Here is a 23948-nt window from a genome sequence, read left to right on the forward strand (position 1 = left end):
AATAAGTAAAATTTTTAAAAATTAAAAAAAAAAAACACTCTAATCTCTAAGTACAAGATAAGGTTTATAAAAGAACTGTCTAAATACATGCTATAAAAATGTTCAAGTTTGTATTTGCCAGTTCAGAATCAAAGTATGTGCGACAGTCTGTAGGAGCTTGAAGGGGATTTTTAAAGTGACTTCCAGGTCACTGGATTTCAGTGTTGACAGAACTGTAGGATCAGTGGTTTTCACCACTGGACATCTCAAGGGAGTGGCCATGGTTCCCCAAATTATCACTCACAGAATTTAGAAGTGACAGAAGTCACTAGGAGACTGGCCCCTTATCTTTCAGATCTCAATTTAAGGTATCTTAACTTAAACACCACACCACTCAGTTACTCCTATCATACAACGATGTTTGTTTCCGTCTAATGACTTGCTGTTGTCAAATACCTTCTTGAAAATGTAGGCTCCATGAAGGGATTTTGTCAGTTTCATTCACAGCCATATTCCCAGTGACTAGCAAGGTGCTTGACATATATTAGACACTCAATAAAAATTTTGAGTGATTAATGAATAAATGACTACATCTTATCTAACCTCATCCCTGTTTTTTCTACAAAGCATTTTTTCTTGAGAGGCAAAACAAAAACTTAAGACATGGCATGTGGTTATTCAGTTACTAGGTAAACGGGGCATTTTTATTCGTAAAGGGGACGATACCGCTGTGGAGTAGGATGGATTTAGGGATCCCATTAGAATTTTCTCCCTTATATTGAATAGAAAACCATGGACTTTTTTTTTTTTGGTCACTTTAGCTTCAGAAAGTTCAGCCTGCCAGTCACTGAACACCCACTTCCCTCTTTTCCACTGACAATCCTTCAAACATCTGAATATTGGTTGTCAAATGCTTGCTTTGTCTTCTTTTTATTTATTCTTCACATGAAGACTTTGTTGACTTAATGCTTTTTTAAAAGTCCAAATTGTGTGTGTTTGTGGACATGTGCTGTCAGAAAAACTTGAAAATCAGTCTGAAATCCATCAAAATAATAAAACACTTAGCTGGGACTGCTAGCACCTGTTCCATCTTGTTTTGTCAATCTCACGGTTGTTCAGACAGCTCTGAGCACAAAGCGAGCTCCACAATGCCTCATTCAGTGGGAAACACTCACTTCGTCTGCCATTTGCACATTCACTGTGATCACTGACAACCTTGGAAAATGCACATTTAGGCATGGTAATCTGAGACAGCTGGATCCCTTCACAAACCTTGCAGCCGACCGAACTAGTCAATCCATCATCTCCCAAAGGTCATTTTAACAGCTCCTTTTTGTAGTAAGTTGCAGAATGTTTCAGATTTTAAAAATGACAATGGAAATATTAACTGAAGAGAGAATTACAGAAGGGGGAGTAGGAGCAGGGGAATGAGTGACGGATACTGTTACATGCTCTTTTTCTCAACATTCTTCAACGGAAGGGAAGGAGGCCCATGACAGAACTCCAGACCACACTCCTGCCCGCTCTCCTATACAGTCTGCCACTGAAATTTCCTTGTTGTTTGGACCCTTTGCTTTGATCCTTTTGCCTTCTGATGGATTTCAGAAGAAACTTCTGATCAACAGGTAAGATGTTTCACTAGATGGAGCAGCAGACCAAACATATGATTAAGACTCAACCTCCACTCATGTTCTTGATGATAATTGTAAAAAGGGGAGAGGAGAAAATAACAGTATTTGAGTGGAGAACACCAAATGCTAAGTTTTATGGTCTAGAGAAGCTAACAGCAGCTGCTCATAGGGTATCCAGAGCCATCCGTCACCCCTCAGACCAGGTTCATAATCACCAAGGGCTAGAAAAGCAAACAAAGCCGCAGCTGGAGACCACTAGAGACAGCTGTGTCTCCGCGTGGTTTATGTAGGGGGTGGGGGCAGGGTTGGGTTCTTACATATATTTAGGGGCAGGAATCAGTTCTGGATAATACTCCATAATTCTCGTCACTTGGCAAAACCACCCAATACATAGATGAGGATGTTATTTCAAACAGAAGCTTACTGTCAAAGTCACTTTACGGGGTGGTTATTATTAAATGGAAGTGTTTAGAGAAGAGCCTAGGATACTGAAAGTTCCTGCTTTCAAAAAAGGAGTAGACTACTATTTCTCGCCTGCCCCCTTCATGCTATAGGCTCAACAAGGGAACACGCCTGTTTTATTTACCAGTGTATCCTCAGCACTCCGCAAAGTGTGTGGAACATAAAAGGTGCTCAACAAATATTTGAGGAATGAATGAATTCTAAAGTTATCTTCATTTCACAGATAAGAAAGTGACACTTGGAGTAGCAAAATGACTACCAAAATCACACCAATTACAAGTAGCGGTGCCAACGTATCTGGCTAATCCGAACTCTGAGCATTTTAAGAGTTCAAGAATTAGGATGGCAGCCCTTGAATCTGAAAATCTTATCACAGAATGAAAATTACCTACTCTTCACCAACTTCTCCAGAAGCTTCTGTCAAAGGTATTGGGCTGAGTGATCCATGCCACTTTCTCAATACTTTTGTTTTCATTTCACATAGTTTTCCATGTTTGCTTGTAAATGGAGAAGATTACATTTCATTTTCTTGGTATCTAATGAGTCTTATCCAGCATCCAGTAAAAAATATACACACATAAAGCCAGGGTGTTACAAATGGGATATATTCACAGGTTTTAACATTTCCATAAAACACGGTGGTTCTATCCAACAAATTTTACTTTTTTTAAAAAAAATATTTATTTATTTTAGAGAGGGCGCTTGCAGAAGGAGAGAGAGTCTGAAGCAAACTCCCCACTAGCAGAGTTGGGTGTGGGGTTCGATCTCACGACCTGCCAAAACCAAGAGTCAGACATTTAACTGACTGTGCCACCCAGGTGCCCCCAACTACTTTCACTTTCTATGCTTGGGTAAAATTCTACTGTACATGTTTATAGAAAATTCAAAAATTGTACCATTCCCCAGTAAAAACTGCTTCTCTGGGCAAAACCACTGACATGTCATTTAGAAAAAAAGTTTTGTTTTTTGTTTTTTTGTGGTTTTTTTTGCTGTAGGAATACTCAAGAGGAGGGTAATCTCCAACAACATATAAATATTTCTCTTGTTATAAAGTCATTTTCTTTGGTAGTTTCTTCTCCTCTGTTTCCTCTACTCTTTCTTCTTAAAACTTGTTTTTCACATTAGACTTCCTCACCTGGTTCTTGAATTTTCATTTCTCTGTTATTCTTTGAAAGTTCCTTTGTTACAGCAGCCTGTTCTTGTTTCCTGAATGCAGTATTTTCTCTCACCCCTCTGAGAATACTACAGGAGTTCATCGGAATTTTTCTTCATTGCATAGTTTCCAAGGCCCTCCAAGCTGCTTCTCCCCCCACCCCACCTCCTGACAGTTATTTTAGGTCTCTGTCCTAAAGGCCTTCCTCACATGCCTCACAAAGAGTAAGGCACTCATTGCTCATTGGTGAAACCTGTTGACTGACGTAACATGATGTAACATGAACCCCCCAGTGTCTGGATCTTTAAGACTTCTTGGTCCTGTTTCCTTAGAGAGAGAGTCTCTTCCACCCGAAAGGTAATCTTGGCTGCCAGCATCCTAGGAACAGGGTGTGACAGGAAGGCTGAGAGGTCTCAACATTTACCATCCATGTAATGCCTCCATTCCTCAGCAAGACACAGTCTTCTACCTTGCCAGATATCACTGATTTTACTCTTCCCCCAAAAGACCTCTACCTTCCTGTGTTGAGCTGAGGAGTGTTGACTGTGCACACAGGCTGAGTTATGAGAAGACTCTGTGGGTCAAATGGCTTACATGCTTTCAAATGGGCTTTCAACTAATTCTCTTATATTTGGTCCCACCTTCACGTCTAGTTCCAGATAACTCGTATCACCAATTCCTGAGTCTCTTCAGTGTTCTCCAGGAATTGGGGTGCTTGTTACCTTCTTTACAGCTAGCTTAGGATTTCAGCATTCTCAGTGCTGCTAGGTTGTTTGCCACTGCCCATCTGTTTCCCCACACCCAAAATTTGGTTGCAGTAGTCTCCCTTTCCCTTTTGCTTTGTCTTCATGGTAGTACTTTTTTTTTTTTTTTTTTAAATCCCTTTATGGTTATATTTAGTGGAGACTGAAGTGAAAGTGGAAGGTATGACATGTTCTGTGTTCCATGCTTTAACCAAATTAGTGGCCTTTTTGAACCAAATAGAAATATTTCAAGAGGTAATTCCTCGTAAAGAGAGGGGTTGATGGCTTAAGTTTTTCCATTGTGATCTCTGTCCAGAAGCTCTGAAGTAGAGCTTCCATCTAAAGATGAGGACCCTGAAGCCCAGAGACTCAGTGACTTATCCAAGGACCTACAGTTTATACTGACAGAGGTGGAATCTAAGTCTAGGTCTACCCTCCGGCAAAAGGAAAAAACCCTTCTCCACATGCAAAACATTTGTGATCTATTCAGCAAACACTTATGTGTGCTTATGTTAAAGGCTCCATCAAGCTTCAAACTCTGAACTTTATTCTCAGATGTGGCTTTAAAACTATTACAAAAATACAAAAAAACTGAACCAAAAAGATTTCTTGAGTGCCCACTTAGGGGCAGTGGAATTGTGCTAGTGAGTTTAAGAGGTTTTGAGAGTACCAGATTTGAATGTTGATCCAAGGAACTCTGAAATGCCTATAAATTATTATAGCACAAAGTGGAAAAGGCAGATGCCACAAGGAAGATGCAGATGAAGGTCAGAAGAAGAAGGTATTATTTTTGCTGAAGAGGTCAGAGCAGGTGTCAGGAAGGATGGGTATTTAAACTGTATCTTGGGAAGATGAAAAAAAATTATATTCTATGTAGTGAACAGCATAGTATTCCATGGGTTTATTTTTAACTTGGTAAAGGTGATTCTAAAACTCATAAGAAAAACTCTCTTTGTTGAAACAATAGAACTCATGAAAATCTTCAGAAGATGGTGTTACTTTGATGACAATGACCTTGTGTAGCTCTCTGAACATGTTCTTCACCTATCTGGAGACGTTTTTCTAAGCCATGGACCTCGCTTTCATCATTTAACACATCATTCAAACCACTTCAATAAAACAGGGATCACGCTGAAGAGGGGTCTCAGAGGACTAGATGACACTCCAATTAACCAAGCACATTGAGCCAGATTGTTCTATGCCTCAGACTCAAGAGACTGGCAGAGAGAGGAGGCAAACAAAGGCAGAAAGAGCGAGGACCCAAGTGAAAAGAGCAAAATGCATGTGTTAGAGATGGGCTTTCAGTCTGACTCCTGCAGAAAAACCTGTCAGAAGATTATTCACCACCAACCTTAATAAGGTTTATAACAACCCGCCAGATAGAATCACAGACCAGAACATGTGCTTGTAGAGCATACTCAGGGACAATAAGAACATTATAGGACTGGCCTGGTGCCTTTTTAAATGTGCATGCATTGGTCCGGGTATTGCAAATGAAAGGCCGGAAGACAGTGTATGCGGTCTTCCTTTTCTGACCCAAGAAGGGCCAACTTGAAAAAGCCAGCTTTTACAAACAGGTCGTGACTTAAATGACGCAAGAATATGAATGAATAACTAATTAGTGAAAACAACAGTGGGGCTTCTCTCCTCAAGCTATTCTGTAGGAGGAGAGATACACACAGAGCTGCCTGTGAAACCAAGAAATTGTGCCCTAAAATGTTTCATTTACTCCTCTTCCCTAAGGATTAAATAACATCATCAAACTTGGTAAACAAATCTCTTACTTGTGCTAATTTTCATTTTTTAAAGTTTAGCCCTGAATTTTCAAATGGCAAGTGCCAGGGTGAAGTGTCCTAAAAGCCACTGAGTTGACGGAATCATCGTGAGCTTTCTAGAAGAGTCAAATATTCTTGGAAGCAGGATTAGTCCTCCCGCTTTGTCCTAGTTTTAGTTCAGGAATTTTGTATCTTTGTTAGTGGGTCTTACTTTTTTTCTTTTCTTCTTCTTCTTCTCTATTTTTTTTTTTTTTTTTTTTTTTTGCATTTCCACAGTGATTTTTGTCATGAAGCTTCAAGGAAGAAGTGCGATTCTATATGGATTTTTTTCCCGTTACGAAGTGAGCCCACACAAATCCCACATACTGCAATGCCTTTATTTGGTTTCCTAACTAACCCACAAGAGGAGAACTACAACACATTTAAAGAATTTAAAGATCTGAGTTGAAAACCATAAACAAAAAACATAGAGAGCAGCCAAATTCTTCTCAACTAGTAAAACTGCCATGCTCTAGTGAAGCTGAATAATCCCATTTTTTTCCCTTCTTAAGGGTAATCTCCACGTTTATGTGACTTCTGCCAACTCCAAATACAACATACAGCTGACAAAATCCTGGAAGAGACCCATCTTATCCCCCAGGGATGCTGAACAGAGAGGAGACGGGGCAGTTCTGACCCTGGATGAAAGATAGTCTGATATTAAAGATTCTTTGCTTAAGGCACAAATGTACCTGTCTGCGACTTTTTCAATGGCACATTTTTAGTGGCATGTAGCATCATCTTTTATGAACGAGTGTTCGAGAGGCCTTGTTATGACCCCCACAGGGACTGTGACAGCACATTAACGAGGGGAGAGCGGTACGGAGAAGGCAAGCAAAGGTGAACCTCGCTATTTAAGGAGTTTAAAATAATGAAGGCCACTTCTGATTCCTGTCTCACCAAACCTCAGGGAAGGGCTGAGAGTTTATGGGATTTGCAGGGGGCAGGGATGCTAGCAGAGGTATAAGGGATGGAAAACTCTCGTTCCCATTTTGTCTCTGGTTCTTGTGTAATTTCAGAAAGATTCCTTTGCTCAGTTTCCTGTATTTTCATCCCATTTGCTTCTTTACCACCAGTACCCTCAAAACACCCTGAGGAAGGTACCTTCACAGGTAGTGAAATGGCCCAGGGCAGACCCTGAAGCTCTGACAAGAGATCTGTTCTGAAAGGTTCACAGAGATCCACCTTAGAATGTGCTAGGCGATGAGGAGGGGCTCTTCCCTCTTTTCCTTCTTCCTCCCAGTGGCAAACTCTCTTCAAGACCAACCCAGCTCAACTGTCCACTCCTTTAAGAAACCCCGCCTCTCCCCGGGGCTCAGGGTCCTCTGGAAACAGCTTTACTGAAGATACTGGCACACGTCTGCTTTGGCTTTAGGGGGTCTCTCTTCTTTATCAAAAGCTCTGTGTGCCTCCACTCTCCAAGGCCTGGCATAAGTGCTTTAACAGTATTCACTGAATGAAGTAAAGTTTTTACTCTTCAGGGCACACACCTAACAAGGGAGTCTTGTTTTTTTTTAAAAGTGAGGATAAACAGAAGAGAAGCAATTCTTTGATGATGTTGACTATGTTTCAAAATACAATTTGTTATTCAGAATTTTAAAATGCTATTGAGATTTACTCTTCTCTCTATTGTGATTTTAAACAGGATTTGCCACCTTTATCCCAAGCAGACCTAGGTGAAAACAAAGTGCTCTTTGTGGACTAACTTCCCCACACTCTGCAGGTAATAGTCTCGTTACATCCACCCCTAGGGAAAAAGCACCTTGGTGTTCTCTTCATCACTGAATTACTCCCATTTTTTTCATCTGGGGACTCAAAACCTCTGGGTTCCCTTCCCTATCACTTATTTTGTGTCACTTTGTGCCTAAATGAATTTGGTATAAAGCACACGCCCGGGGCCTTACACTGTTCTCTAGTGGCTTACTGGTTCACCCCTTGCGTTTGGCCCTATGCCGTCACTTGCTTGTCTGGTGGGTCATGGCTCCTAGCAGACAAGGGCTGCAAACACCCAGTTCCCCCTGAAAGCACTTAGTTGAACATCATGCAACAACCAACCCCTCTCGATGATCATAATCAGACCGCACCTTACACCCTGTACCGACATTACCTCCTCCTCCTGTCAGAATCTGGACTCCTCACCAACCGTCTGAAAACACAGGGAGCATTAAAACACCTAATCCTTCCTGGCCCTCACTTCCAACCATCTGTCCTCATGTGCTCTCCTCTTCACCCCAGGAGCCAATACATTTCTTTTGGCACATAGGTGTCCCAGACTAACTGTGACAATTTCACACACAGCTCTCTATACCTTAACCCTCCTCAATCTTACAAATTCAACAAGACCATTTTCTTCAGTCTTCTGGAGACCATTCAATTGTTTACCTCCCTCCGGGATAAAAGAACATGATCGACAAAACTCCAAATACACCAAAGGCAAACTTCCTCTTTACACTCTAAACAGTGTCTTTTTAAATCTTTGCATCCCTAGCATTTACCGAAATACTGGCAGACATGTCTTGCAGTATGCAAATGTAAGTATGTTCTACGTACTGGAAATCTACCAATCTACTTACCGCCTACCTACCTTAACTGATCTTGTTTCCATGCTTGCCCTTCTATAATCCGTGCTCTAGAGAGTACTCAATGATCTTTTGAAAATATAATTCAATCACTTCCCCTCAGAGTAAAATCCAAAGTCCTTATCATGTCCTATAAGACAGTATATGAACTAATCTCTGGCTATCTCTCTGAATGTATTTTTTCCCATTTTTTTCCCTTACTAACTCCACTATACTCATCTTGGTCTCTCTGCTTTCTTTAAATGTGCCAAACACACTCCAGCTTAGTGCCTCTGTTTTTTTGCTGTTGCCTTATGGCTCTCTCCTTTTGTATCATCCAAGTTTCTGCTCAAAGGTTACTTTATCAGAAAGGATCACTCTGCTTTATTTGTTCTCCATAAGACTTGCCTCCACCTGATAGGTTATATGTTTAGTTATCCTTCTGCTTTCTGTCCTCCTCATGCCCTACTTCATGGGAGTCAAGACTGGAGTGTCCTTTCGTCACCATATTCCCATTGTCCATCCAACAGGCATCACAGGAGCTCAAAATGAGTACGGAAGGAAAGAACAATGGATCTTTATATGTGTTCTAAATCTTAAATCTGTTAGTTATGCTCTCTCGTGGTCCTGCTCTGTGCCTCACGTTATGTCACGCTAGGGTCTATCATTGTCCAAGTCGCTCAGCTCTGGAATTGATGCAGAAAGTTAAAGAAAGATAATAGACTGTTCAGAGTCATAGAATATTAGTCTGGAAAGGGGCTTAGACATCATTATCTTACAGAGGAAGAAATGAGGCCCAGTGAGGGACAGCGGCTTGCACAGGACACCTAGAAAACCAGCAGCAAGAAGGGGGAACCCTCCTACACTGTTGGTGGGAATGCAAGCTGATACAATCACTCTGGAAACAGCATGGAGGTTCCTCAAAAAGTTGAAAATAGAGCTACCCTATAACCCAGCAATCGCACTACTAGGTATTTACCCTAAAGATACAAATGTAGTGATCTGAAGGGACATGTGTACCCAAACATTTACAGCAGCAATGTCCACAATAGCCAAACTATGGAAAGAACCTAGATGTCCATCAGCAGATGAATGGATAAAGAAGATGTGGTATATATATACACAATGGAATACTATGCAGCCATCAAAAGAAATGAAATCTTGCCACTTGCAATGACGTGGATGGAACTAGGGGGTATTAGGCTGAGCGAAGTAAGTCAATCAGAGAAAGACAATTATCATACGATATCCCTGATATGAGGAATTTGAGAGGCAAAGTGGGCGGTTTGGGGGGTAGGAAAGGAAAAAAATGAAACAAGATAGGATTGGTAGGGAGACAAACCATAAGAGATTCTTAATTTCACAAAACAAACTAAAGGTTGCCTGGGGGAGGGGGGTATGGAGAGGGTGGTTAGGTTATGGACATTGGGAGGGTAGGTGCTATGGTGAATGCTGTGAAGTGTATAAGCCTGACCATTCACAGACCTGTACCCCTGGGGCTAATAATACCTTATATGTTAATTAAAAAAAAAAAAGAAAAGAAAAGAAAAGGAAAAACCAGCAGTGAAGGTGAAACTGCTCTCTCTGTCTTTCATTCCCAATCTGGGACTCTTATCTCTATACCACATACTTCTCAAATGTTCTACATTCCATCTGGTCATTTATTAAATGCATTCAATGACAATGATTTAAATATGCAAAGGGAATTTACATAACAGCAAAGGCCTGAGCTCTACAAATCAAAAGTGCTAGTTTCCTCTGAAACAAGTTAACCTGACCACGCCCTTCAGGACTCTGCTGGTAAACTGTGTTCTGAGCTTCTGTCTGAAGCTTATTGCTAACCTCTCAGCTAATGCATACATTATTATATTTCCTCTTAGATTCTCTTCTGTGAGGAAGCAGAAGAATATGGTTTAACAAACACTGACTATTTTATTTTTGCTTTCTATAGTACAGGTGAATTGAGTTTAAAGATACTTCCTTATAAATTCAATTGCATTCATGCATTACAAAAGTCCCAGAGAAAGTACTTAACCCCCAAAAAGGTGATAAAATCATGACTGCAACTCTACTCGTGATCTTATTTAAGGAATCCTTTCTACTTTTTAAAAAGCCCTCCTTCCTCTGAGTCAATGTATGTGAGAAACAATTCTTGAAGTACTGGTGAGTGTCAGATTCTATACTAGTATAATTCAGCCAGACGTCCTTCTAATGGAAACTATATACGTTTCCTTACAGATCAAGAGTCATTGTCAAGAAACCTTAGCACAGAGTTCTTGTGGGGTTACACGTAGTACACTAAGATGAAGTCCATTCTAAGTATAGCTATATAAAGTCAAGACACTAAAACTGTGCTGAATACATACTCTTCATCCTCGTCCAGGTCATATCATGCCCCGTTCCCCAACACATGAAATGACTATATTGGAGAAAGGTGTTTTTTTCTTTCTAAACATATAGAACTTATACATCCAAATGAGTAGGGCCGTACTCTTTAATCACCTCTGGGAGTCATATATGCATTCTACCAAGGTCACCATTACACAGATCTTCTCTGGGATTTAGTCATAGAGGGACTCTGGGAACCTGTATTTTAAAGAAGCTCTCTAAGAAAGTTTTATACAGGTGATGTGTAAGAAACAGCACCTCAGAATAGTCTGTTCACAAGCCATTCAAGGATATCAAAAGGACTTTAGAGTTAAACTTGGTGTACACATACACATAACACATTGGAGGGTTATTTATTTATTTATTTTTTCAAAATCTTCATTCTTCCTGATACTATATTATTCCTGATATACACAGAAGCAGCTATTTGCAAACAACATACCTCCATAAAAGAGATCCCCAAACTCCAGACATCGGAATGGATTCCATACTGCTCCCCTGAAATTCTTTCAGGCTGTAAGAAAACAGAAGCTGGTAAGTTGATAGAGCTACTCCAGGAAACACTAACACGAAATCACTAAGACAGGGAGCCACCAACATTTTGTGGTACCTTATGAAGCACAAAACAATTTCGTGTATGTGCATGTGTGTGTGTGTGTCAGTGTAGGTGTATTACACAGATAACATACAGAAACAATAGAGGTAATATGGATAGATAATCATCTCACTGAATCCTTACAAAGTCCCTGTGAGGATAACTTTATTACCTCTATTTTACAGACAAAGAAAATAGAGGTTTGGATTGGTGAAAATGGAGGCTCAGATCAGCCAAGTCCTCAGCTGGGAAATGAGTGGACACTTGGATCCAGGTCCAATCCCTCCAGATTCAGTGGTCTCAGCTGTGAAGTGACAAACTACACAACATTATATAATGTTATCACTTACATGCACTTTTGAGAGATGGGTCTGGATAACTAGGGATTCTATTATTTTTAATTTTTAACTTTTCATTTGGAAATAGTTTCAAACTTATAGGAAAGCTAAAAAGAAAAAATAAATCGCGATTTCCTTTGCCCAGATTCACCTATGGTTCAACATTTTATTCCATTTATCAGGGTTTCTTTTGATATAAACCAAGGAACAGTATGAAAGGTCCATCTGGGACAAATGGTCCTCCATGCAAGACATGTGCTAATATGCGGTCTAGAAAGCCACCACAGGCACACTCAATACTTCAATAGGAATAGTTCCATAGTGAAGTGGGTGCAGCCTGGTGTCTCCATCCCTCCAGGATCTAGCATTCAGTATCGTACTTCAAAGCAATCTTTTGAATGAACACAGGAGCACACGAATAAAAGAATCCAAAGTCTCATGGAGGTGCAATAGTCGTTGAAGGATACGAAGCTGGACATGGGAGGCTTGGGATCGTAACCCATGCCTCCTGGCCCTCAGGGCACCATTCTGTTCATGTGTCCACCCATGGAGTTCCTGGCAGCAACCACTGGCATCAGCCTTTGGGAGCTTTCTTGGGAGTCCTGAAGAGTATTTGGGGCCAGGATCAGTCTGGTCCACTGCACATGGAGGAAGGAGGTATCCACCACTCAGCAGCAGAGGATACACCAGGGGAGTGGAAGATGTGAGCCCGGTGCTCTCAGGTCATTGGCAGAGTCCTACATCTCAGGGTGTTGGCTTAGCTGGGACCCAGAATTTGTGACCTACTTTCTGCCCACACCTATCAGGCTACCTCAATATACTTATTGCCTTCTCCTGGGACCACTTGCCATAAAATTACATAAAGCCCTGTCCTGGGGTAGCAGGATGGATCGTCTTATTTCCCTCCCTTTATTTATTTCTTTAATTTATAAAATCCCTTTCCCACCAATAACAATTCTTCCCCTGGGCCAAATGTCATCTGACCATCTCTCTCAGCTGCCAAGAGACACGGTCATTCCAATTCCTCAGTACTTTTACTTTTAAGTTCAAATCCCCTACCCCATCATTTCTGAAGCTCTAGTTCATACATGAATGAACCCATTATCCAACCCCAGCTAGTTCAATAGGTGCTAGGATGAAAGCAGCTGATTAGTTACAGGAATACCACCACCACCACCACCAACAACAACAACAAGACTACCGTGTGCATTTACTAAAGAACTTCCATATGCTTGGCATTAAGTGCTGTTCATGCATGTATCATTACAGAATCATAAACACCCATATTAGACTGGTACTATTACTATCCCCTTCTAACAGATAAGGAAAAGGAGGCATAGAGAGGTCTAGTTTGCACCCACTATATAAAGATAGTATTAGCTATCATGTAATGATCAAACACTGGACTAGATACTTTGCATCCTCAACATCTTTGGACAATCTTGCAAAGTTAGATATTACTGCCTTTATTTTATAGATGTAGAAACTGAGGCTTCATAAGATTAAGTGATTTGCTGAAGTCCAGAGCTGTGGGTCAGTAGTAGGCATATTCATTTAGGAACACAGCCAGGATTCAAACCCAGGTATATTTGACTGCAAAATGAGGGCTCTTTCTAGTGTGCCAAACTGCCCTCAGAACCAGAAGTCAGAAGAGCCACACACTATCTCGATGTGGTCAGTATTTCTCGAAATACAGCCTGGGGTTCATTTAAAAAAAAAAAAGATTTTATTTATTTATTTGACAGAGAGTGAGACAGAACAAGCAGGGGGAGGGGGCAGAAGAAGAGGGAGAAGATGCAGGACTTGAGCCCAGGACCCTGAGATCATGAGCTGAGCTGAAGGTAGATGCTTAACTGACTGAGCCACCCAGGCACCCCCTTCAGTATTCATTTTAAAAAATAATTCCTCAGAATGCTTGGGTGGCTCAGTGGGTTAAGTGTTTGCTTTCAGCTCAGGTCATGATCCCAGGGTCCTGGGATCGAGTCCCACATCAGGCTCCTTGATCGGTAGAGTGCCTGCTTCTCCCTCTGCTCCCTCTGCCTGCCACTCTCCCTGCTTGTGCTCCCCCCCCCTTTCTGACAAAGAAATAAAATCTTAAAAAAAAAAACTTGAAAACATTTTAAAAATAAAAAATAATTTTTCCAGCTGATTTTTTGGTATACTCAGCCTCAGTTACTAAACATTTCCACATTCCCTGCAGAGGCAAAGACCTGTCTTCCTCCTCTCTGCTTAGTGAACATTTCTTTTACAAAGGCCCTACTCATGGGTCACCTGTTTTTTGGTGAAATGTCCCTCTATTTCTCAGGAAGAATTAACAAATTCTTGCCTCTGTCCTTCATGAAGATGTCATTTGTGTCTTTAATATTAATATACTGCATTGTGTTGTAACCACCCGATTACTAGCCTGTTTCTCCTAAGAGGCCAAGGAAGTGTCTTACTCATCTCATACCTAGTACCACGGCGGGCACACAGCCGGGGAGCAGTCATGGTATGCTGCCTTGAAGGGATGTTATACGTGTTTACTGCACATTTGGTTTAAAGCATGTACCAATTATTAAGTCCCCTGGAGTGTTCTACTAATATAACTTCCCCAATATTATTGCTATTCATGCCCATCAAGAATATCTAGCAAACAAGAATATCCTAAAATCCTCCAGAATTCTTGAAAAAATAACCAAATGGTGGCTTCCTCCCTGTTCCTCCTGTTCTTACTCTCTCCTGTCCTTCATTTCCCTCACTGACAGTTATCACTCTATAGCACTCACACAGAGAAGAGAACAAGCAAACAAAGGCAAGGGGAGTCCAGATACAAAAATACTTTGGCAAGATCAACAATAAGATTAAATACATTCATAACATGTGCCCACTGAACTATCCAAACAAATGCAAACTGGAAGCTGAAAATAGAGCATGAAAAAACTGGGGCGTCTGGGTGGCTCAGTTAGTTGAGCATCCGACTCTTGGTTTTTGGCTCAGGTCATGATCTCAGGGTTGGGAGACTGAACCCCCTGTCCGGTTCCATGTTGGGTGTGGAGCCTAAGACTCTCTCTCTCCCTCTGCCCGCCTTCCCCCTGCCAGCTCATGCACGTTCTCTCTCTCAAATAAAATAAATCACTCTTTAAAAAAATACACAAAGCATAAAGCATGAAAAAACTGAATTAAATTTAAAAAGAAAAAAATCAGTGGTAATGGTCACAGGTGGCAAGTAAGAGGCTCCTTAAGGATGAGATTCTGACAGCCTCTCACTGGAGAAATCATCCTTGCACTAAACTCACAAAATGAGATCACTGTTGTGATGCTGTGCTCAAGCATGAATGGTCAGTGAAAGTAGGTAGCCAGCTCTCTGGGTCTACCTGAAGAACTGGTACAGCAGATAAAGACTGGGAAATGCGCCCAGGTCCCTGAAACAGACACAGCCACAAGATGAGCCCCAATTCACTCTGAATTTAGGGAGCCAGGACTTGATGGCCTGAGGCTGCACAATTCAAATCTGTTCTCACACTTGAAGCCAAGGTGGCCTGCCCTGTCCTCTCCTGTGTCAAACAAAACAAAACAAAACACAACACAACACCAACCATCAGGTACCACACCACTGATGGAAGATCTGTGACAGACATTTTGCAGTTAAAAATCAAAAGCTGTGTTACTTTCTGACATGGCAGCTGTCACCAGTGTGGGAAGCTAAATTACAGGAAAAACAGGATTCCTGTCCCCAGAACTTCCATACTGAGGTTTAAGCGTGGTGGGGAGCGGGGGAAGATTCTGGTCTGTTCTTCCTGAGAACAGTAGGGAGTGGTGGTGGTATGAAAAGCAGAGTTTATAGAGGATCTGGAAGGGTAACACGGCACTCCTTCCTGCCACCCTCTGTGGCTTGTTATTTACCCAGGACCCATGGTTAGCTGACTCACTCCAGAATTCTCTCTATGTACAACAGGATTCACTGGTCAAAAGCAGGAAGATACCAAGGGGCATCCCTTATCTCTTCTGATAAACAATTTCTGCTCAGGGTTACACTACTCACAAAATCAACAAAGTATGTACAAATATTTTAGGTTAGTAAGCAATCAAAATATATATCACAAACAAGAAAGAATTCTTCCTCTTCTTTTTTTTTTTAAGTTGGCCAGATCCCTGTGGGTAGCAGGACATACTGTTAGCCCAGAGTTCTGAGGTCAGAATGCTCTAACTCCATCTTCCACACCATGAATTCTTTCTTCTGCTATGGCCAATATGCTACCAAGTAGTGAGTTTTTACATCTTAGTCTAGTAGTTTTGTTTGAGATGTTCTCAATCTACTATGTCACTTTTAAAATCTGTGATGTGAAGAGTGCGTGTATCAGCTGGTTCTTCATGTTGCCTTGTTTCCTTGTGTGCCTGTCTGTTGATTACTTGCAGTTTTTGCACTTGAAAACATTCTGGAGAGATTCTCTGAGCTGTAAGGTAGTGTGCCCACCAGGTTCTTAGCATGAAGCTCCTTTTCCAACTCATGCCATGAATATAAATACTCGGGGTGAATCTGTGTCAGAGTTTGTCTATGACTGCAACTTTCCCCCTTTTCCTCTTCCCCTGCTTCTTTGCGTGGCTCTGAGAGGCCTTCTTTTTTGTTCCCTGGGACTGAGGGAGGAGGAGCAGCCACAGCTTTGGCTCTGGTTCACTCACATACCGAGGGTGAGCCCTTTGGATCTCCCACATGATGAGAAAAATCTCCTCTGTGATCCATAGGGATCTCCTCCTCCTGTGAGACCCTCTGCTTTAGGAGGACCCCAGACCATTCACGGCCCTCAGGAAGAAGTAGGTTTGGTGCTCCAACATTCTGCTTTCCCCTCTGTTGCAGGACTCCATCTGAAAATTGTCCTGGGAGAATTGCCGTTCTCGTTTTAGCTCTTCAGTGCATTTGAGATGATTTTTAAAGTAGTTTACCTAGGATTTCTCTTTTATCTTTCTTTTTTTTTATTTGACACAGAGAGAGAGAAAGAGAGAGATCACAAGTAGGCAGAGAGGCAGGCAGAGAGAGAGTGCGGGAAGCAGGTTCCCTGCTGAGCAGAGCCTGACTGCAGAGCTCAATCCCAGGACTGGAGATCATGACCTGAGCTGAAAGCAGAGGCTTAACCCACTGAGCCACTCAGGCGCCCCCTACCTAGCATTTTTCAATGGAAGAGTTGGTCCAAATAGCCAAACCTGCTGTTACCAGAAACTAGAAGGTGGTGTCCTAATTAAATCTTGACTCTCACTACTTGGTCAGCTCTGAGACCCTGGGATGAATTTACTTCACCTCCGGTTTCCTTATCTATAAAATGAAGACAATAATAATACGTATACTTCATAGGGTTGTGTGAAGATTAAGTGAATCCATTTGATGTCCTTGATTTAGTACCTGCACATGGGAATGATCAGTAAATGCCAACTTCTTTTTGATCACCACCATTGCCATGACCATCACTGCATGAACATGGCCAATGTCGCTGTATTATGTCATCTGTATAGCTTCATTCTGGGTAAAGGTAATTTCCCAGGACAAGAACAGCCCAGGTGGGAAAAATGTTCAGGAGATAAAAACAGTTGCTTTGATGCACTTCCTTTTTTAAAGATTTCATTTATTTGTTTGAGAAAGAGAGAGTGCATGAGCAGGGAGAGGGGCAGAAGGAGAGGATCCCAAGCAGACTCCATGCTGAGCATGGAGCCGAATGCAGGGCTCCATCTCACGACCCTGAGATCATGACCTGGGCTGAAATCAAGAGTCAGATACTTCACTGACTGGACTACCCAGGTGCCTCTTGATGGACCTTCTGATCACAAAGCACAAGTATTTGGGTAAGATTTTAATTTTAAAACTCTATTCATAATAATGTCAAACTTGTATTTAATTAAAACATTGTAATAGTAAATAAACCACAATGACTGAACTGAAGTTTAGGGACTTCTATGTTTAAGACGATAAGATTTTTAGTAATCAGAGTATCTGAGAAATGGTTTAATGTGAGCCCCTCGAGCCTTCTCAACTTCTCTTGTAATCCTACTGGATGAGATCCTTTTAAAATGAAGCTGAAAATATTTCTTGCATTGGCTTACAGTGTCCACCAGACCTAAATATCTGCCCCTAAAATGTGGTATGTCCTTGGACTTGCCATCCACTTTCCAATCGTGTGGGTCAATGAGGTTAGGCCAAATGACTTTCCAAGTCTCCTGTAAGTCCCACCCCTTAACGTGCCCATAAGTGGTTCATCAGTATTATTTTTTCATGACTTAGGATCTTAAGAAAAATGCCCTCTCTCCTAGTTATCATTATCCTATCCCTTACACTTTAGACTATAGAAGAATGAATTGAGATTGTACATGCAGTGCTACTTCTTTCATTTATTTTCTTTTCAACATTTGAGCAGCCTAGTTTACTGTGTTTGGGTAATTTGGGGGTCTTCTATACCTTACAGTGCAAAGGAAATACTTAATATGAAAAGTTAAATGCTCTGCTTATAATTAGTGAATAAGTCATGCTGGGAAGGCAGCTTTCAAGAACTAATTCATTCATCTAGCCCTGTGTGTAGGACCAGATATAGAGAACGAGCAGAATAAACCCTGCCCCTCCAAAGATCACGATCTAGATGGGGAGAGATACAGATATAATCTGGACACAGGGAGAGGCACAGCAGTTAGACGTTAAGTGTCTGTAGACAGATGACTTAGGTCTGAATCCTGACTCTGCCACTTATTAGATGTATGAACTCAAGTAAGCTACTTAACCTCTCTATCCCTGTTTTTTCACGTGTAAGAGGAAAATGATACTACTTACCTGATAGGGTGGTTGTAAAGATTTAAAGCATTTACATGTAAGAGTTTAAAAGAATGACTGGCACATGGGTTAAGTATTAGTTATTATAAGGGTATCATACCGGCTGACCTCTAACTGTATATTCCTACAACTTATTACTTATCCTCTGCCCTACCTCCCACCCCAAACGATATCACATTATCTTCTATTTCTAAGTCTTTGCTCCTCCCTCCATAGTGATCTTTTAGTAAGTATCCTTTTCACATACTGTTAAATCATCCAAATCATACACTGTATGCCTTCTTACTCTCGAAATGTATGTTTGATAAAACTTAAGTCTTTCGTAGGTCTCACATGATGTAGCCACATATAATGCCACGCTTCCCATTTCACCCACATCTTCTGCGGCTTCAAATGGTTCCACTGTGACCCGGCTAATAGCATGGGAGCTGCTCGGTCAATGCTGGTTGATGGATCGCTGGTACTCAGTGTCAGATACAGCTTTCTCGGGGATAGGCCAGAGGCTGGCCAACTTTTTCTGTACATGGCCAGAGCATAAATATTTCTCCCTCTGTGGGCCATATGGTCTCTGCTGCAACTGTCACGGCGACTCCACGCGGCCACTGTATCCCCAGCGCAGCCACAGCCGACACGCAAACAGAAGGGCGTGGGCACGTCCCGATGAAACTTCCCTTTCTGACCTAATTTTTAAATTTTGAAATACATATTGATTCATGAGTGGAAAAAACTATATACAGGGAAGTTCTGTGCACCCTTCACCCAGTTGTCCTCAATGGTGGTTCTATAATAGGATCTTGCGGTATCTCAGGCAGGGATTAAGACCTGTAACAGAATAATGTTATTTCTACTTTCTCCCACCCCAACCTCTGATCCCACACCAGCGAGAGTCTGCTGGACTGAGCAAAGCTCACTGTTGGGCTATCACTCTGGGCTTTCTAGGTATCTTTTGCTTTTTACAGCCTGAACTATAAAGCTGAGGACTAGGATTCACTCACCCAAGAAGCAAAGCAATTTTAGCTGTGCCAATCTGAGCTAACATTTCATAATTTTAGTCCTCACATTCAATTAACAGATGGACGCATCACATTCATCCATAAACGAAAAGGGAAAAAGATAATTTCTTTATCGTACACCTGGGAAAGACAACTGTAATCTAGATTTGTACATTCAAACATAATGCAATTTAATTATTAGGGCAATTTAAAGCTACTAAAAACATGATGGGTAGATGATAAGTTGTTTCATTTATCGTAGTTTTATTTAGTTATTTTTAAATCACAGTGTTCCGTAATTCTTTCAAAGACGGAAACTGTGGCATTTGGTAGGGGTTTATTAATTGTGAAAGTGGCTCACCAATCTCGCTAACCTGGTAGAGCCAAGAGGGCGATTATGTTTTATATAAACAGACACGATGACTTTAGAGGTTAATATTTTTCCACATTACCTAGGAAAATGAGATAGAATGAATTTTCTTTAAAAACCAGGCAAGACAAAAATTAACTATTCTGATACCTCAATAAGAAAAAAAAAAGGCTCATTCTGTTCTGAGAATAAGTTCCAGTGTTCCATCCATACTAATATCTTTTTATCAAGATAATATATGAACTGAGAATAAGAGCCAGGGTTCCAGCCATACTAATATTGCTTAACTTCATATAAAGACTATTGGAAGTAAAACAGACTGAGTAAATCCAGAATCCTCATTTAAAAAAAAAGGCCTTAAGGTGTTAAAACAAAACTTGGCTCCAAAAATGATACTAGAAAACCTTCCTACTTGTCTCTCCCAACCACCCCCTCTTGAAGTGACTGTAGAAACTAAAAAAACAAAAGCATTTGTGTCCCAAATGACTTCCCTTACTTAAAAGGTAGAAAAAAAAAGGAAAGGTTGAAGCCAAGTCCACACTGAGTCTTTGAAACAGTTCTAGGCTTCTAATTTTTATATGTGGTAAATTCATGTCAGAGGAATTAATCCAACAGACATGAACCCAACACGTAAACAGAATACAGATTATTACACGTTCGAGAGAAAGAATTTCCTGCCCAACCTCTATGTTCAGAGATCCGTAAGTAAGAGTTGGTTATGTCAAAAATTTAATTTTGATCAGGTAACAAAGCGTGTTTGTATTCCTAGGAAAAAACCAACCGATCTTACCAACTGACATTTTGGGATACTTGAGGGGTTAATTAGGTAAACAATGTGGCAAAGTGGTCCATGTGCTCTAAGGGGCCATTTTTCTGTAGGATTAAACTTCAAAACTCAGCAATTTCACACTCGAACCAAATACTTAAAGTCAACTAAAAAGATAAGTTGGCAGCTCCTGTAAAAACCTCAATGCCTTTTAGAAAGATTTAAAAATCAGATCATGACTGGATTGACTTTGTAATTTATGATCTGTTAGGATAAAGCTGTTGAATTAATTCAAGAATTCTACATTACCAAGTACATAAAGATAAAGATGTTGGTTTTACATGTTATTTTTGCATAAGTTTACTTACCGCCATATAAGCGTTTGTTCCAACATACGTCTTGGCTATAGAATTCACCAGCTATGAGACAAAACAGTCTGTTAGAACAATATAAAGATAATGTGGAAATAAAATGGGCAATTATTCCTCATTTAACCTACAATCATCATTTCTATAAATCAACCAAAAATTATGTAAAAGGGAACAAATTTATCTACAAAGGCATTAAAAATGATTAAATCTCTCTTTTCTTTTGAATGTGATTTCCAATTTAGACAAGCACAGCATTACAGTTTATAGCAGATAACCTTAAACAATTCACTTAAGCAGGATGCTTATCGCTTTAGTACCCCAAACCCGCCTGATATAAAAAGTCAATTTGAAGTAGAATCTGAACATACTCATTTTTTAGTCAGATGGCTCAAGATGTGAATGAAGCCTGTGCTTTGCTAGAATGGAATGAACACTAAATACGCTGGAGGGATAACAGACTTTGACAGCCCATAATACAACGATGACCTTCGCTTTGGTCTTCGTGTTTGGCTGGGAGTAAAGGTGGCTGCAATTCAAATCAACATCACAGCACGCTCATGGGTCACTATCACCGGGGTTCTCAGGGGAGGCCCAAAATGGAAATTAATTAAAATTTGTGCTGCACATTGTAATGGCCCTCCACCATTGTTGCTCCCAATATTAATTTTTATTGTGGGCCAGTTGGGCTCCCCAGGCACAGCTCCCACTCTGCCCTCCCTTTTGTCTGGTCAAAACGCTTTCATATCAAAGCTGCATATCAATGAAGTTTGCTATTCGTAAGTAGTAATTACAATATCAGCAGTTTTTACTGTCATTAAACAATGAACAATCATATTCTGATGAAGGAAACGCGCTCAGAGATTAAAAATGAATAACACACTCCCAGCCGAGGAGATGCACAGTTCTGTTTGTCTGGCAGCTAGGTGATTTTTCAATCCAAAAAGTAAGACTGAAAATAAAAAGTGAATGTTGCAGGAAGGACAACAACCTGGGAGGAAAAAAAAAGAGAGAGAGAGAGAGACCTACCTGAGTGCTAACTCCAAAATCACACAGCTTGACCTGTCCTCTTGTGTTTACTAGCATATTGGAGGGTTTTACATCTAAAGAGGAATCAGAAAAGTCCAGGTAACTAATTCTGTATTTACAGAACGTGTTTTCAAAAAGCACTTGTGCACACCATACCATACTGCAGAAATGACATCATCTGTTCAACCCGGAATTCTAATCACAAATTTAATGCAAAGCATTTTATCTGGAGGCAAAATGTAAGGTCTTAACTCCTTCACTTCCAACCATTTCTGGTTTCTATGGAAGCAAGGGTTTATTTCAACTGAAAGTCAAATAAAATCTTGACTTCCCACAACAGAAAATGCATCCATCATCCTATCCCCAGGCTTTCAGGAAAAGTAGGTGGATAAGAAAATGTAATCTTCTTGCAAAGAATTTGCACAAAAAGGTTTAGCTTTGCTGTTGATGTGAAACTACTCTTCCCATTTAAGAAGCAGTAAGGCCAAAGGGAAGCCAACAAGGAAAAAAAAAATATCATTCCTATGTTGCTGGTAACAGGTCATATCTGAATGAAGCAATGACAAAAGAATGCAGTCTTGTTATCTCCTGGTTTTAGGTGACAAATGCTATTTCAGATAACACTCCGAAACTGGTCTAAAAGGCATGTGGATGTGTGTGCATATATGCACGTATCGATCTTTGTTTCATTTCTCCTTCTCTTCCCTTACATCACTTTTGACTGCTGTTAGAGTTAACAAAAGAAGTGACATAGCTTTTGCCAAGGCAGTCGGTTGCTAAATAATGACACAAAGGGTTTCTGCGAAGCATTGTCAGTGACAGCAATGAGCCATTTCAGGAATTCAGGGAGCCCACAAAAACCATCCCAACAGGACAAGAGCACACCACTGCTGATGGTACAGAGTAGCACCTGCTTCAACATTTCATCTTCAATGGCAAAAGTGGTCTCGAACAGACAACTTGTTATATTTAATATACATTAACTATTACCCCAAATTACCCCAAAATGGAGCAATAGACTCAATTTTTTCATGTGAAATTAAAAAAAACATGTGAGTCAGTCCACCCTGACCCTCCACTTCGCAAAAGGTAACCCCAACAAACAATCTTGCCAATAGCAGGTACTTAATTCAAACTTCACGTTCAAACTCAGTAACCAACAATTACTGAAGTCTACTTCCTACGTGACAGGTGATGTGCCAGGCACTTCCACGTACATGCTCTCGTTTCATGTTGCCTGACTGACGAGAACTTTCTTTCATTGATTACTATATTCCCAGCCCCTAGAAGAGTTTCAGGGCTGTAGTATATGCTTAATAAATATTTGTTGAACAGACGAGAGACTAAATGAATGGAAACCAGACACGCAAAGTATGATTTAATGTTGATCATTCTGTTCCAGTGATCAGCGGATGGCTATAGAACAGGTCTTGGCAGCCTGCCCTTCATACAAGACATACTCTATCCTCCCTTTTAGGGGCACTCTCTGAATATAAGTTACGATGTGTAGGCTGGTGTACGTTCTTCTACCAGCTAGTCTCTCTGCCTCCAACTTTCTCAATTTGAATTATAAATCTTACACTATGCCCATATGAAAATTACCACGTTTACTATATCATTTCTCCCCTGGTTAAGGAAGTACAATAGTCCCTGACCTCTGCCAACCTAAATGTGAACTCTGAGTTGGCCCCTTATATACGTTTCGTAGACAGCTCTGGTAGAGGCTGTCTAGGGAACTGAAAGAAATGCTGGACTCCACATAGTCTGGTCTTACCTTCCAAATCCAACTCTCATTAGAGGCCCTCAACTTTGAGTATTTTTCTTTTGGACAATCTGCTCTTTTATACATCGACAGCTTTAAACCACTCTTAAGCCACCACATCAGATGGAGATAGTTAATGAGCAAATATTTTGAGCTCCCGGAAGAAGGAGCTGCCTGGAAATCACAAGCTACGCCCAAATTAACACATCTTTA

General features: G+C 40.8%; 1 protein-coding gene across 1 annotated transcript in view; it reads right to left on the bottom strand.

The window, feature by feature from the left end:
• MAP2K5 (mitogen-activated protein kinase kinase 5) overlaps positions 1-23948 on the bottom strand; it is a 256439-nt gene that overhangs the window by 96095 nt on the left and 136396 nt on the right. Inside the window, exons 14-16 of the mRNA XM_044231754.1 lie at positions 21974-22047; positions 20945-20995; positions 11171-11242 (exon numbers count right to left, since the gene is read on the bottom strand). Coding sequence (XP_044087689.1) covers positions 11171-11242; positions 20945-20995; positions 21974-22047 — 197 coding nt within the window. The remainder of the gene's footprint in view (positions 1-11170; positions 11243-20944; positions 20996-21973; positions 22048-23948) is intronic.

Source organism: Neovison vison, chromosome 13 (assembly GCF_020171115.1).
Source record: "Neovison vison isolate M4711 chromosome 13, ASM_NN_V1, whole genome shotgun sequence".
Taxonomy (NCBI): domain Eukaryota; kingdom Metazoa; phylum Chordata; class Mammalia; order Carnivora; family Mustelidae; genus Neogale; species Neogale vison.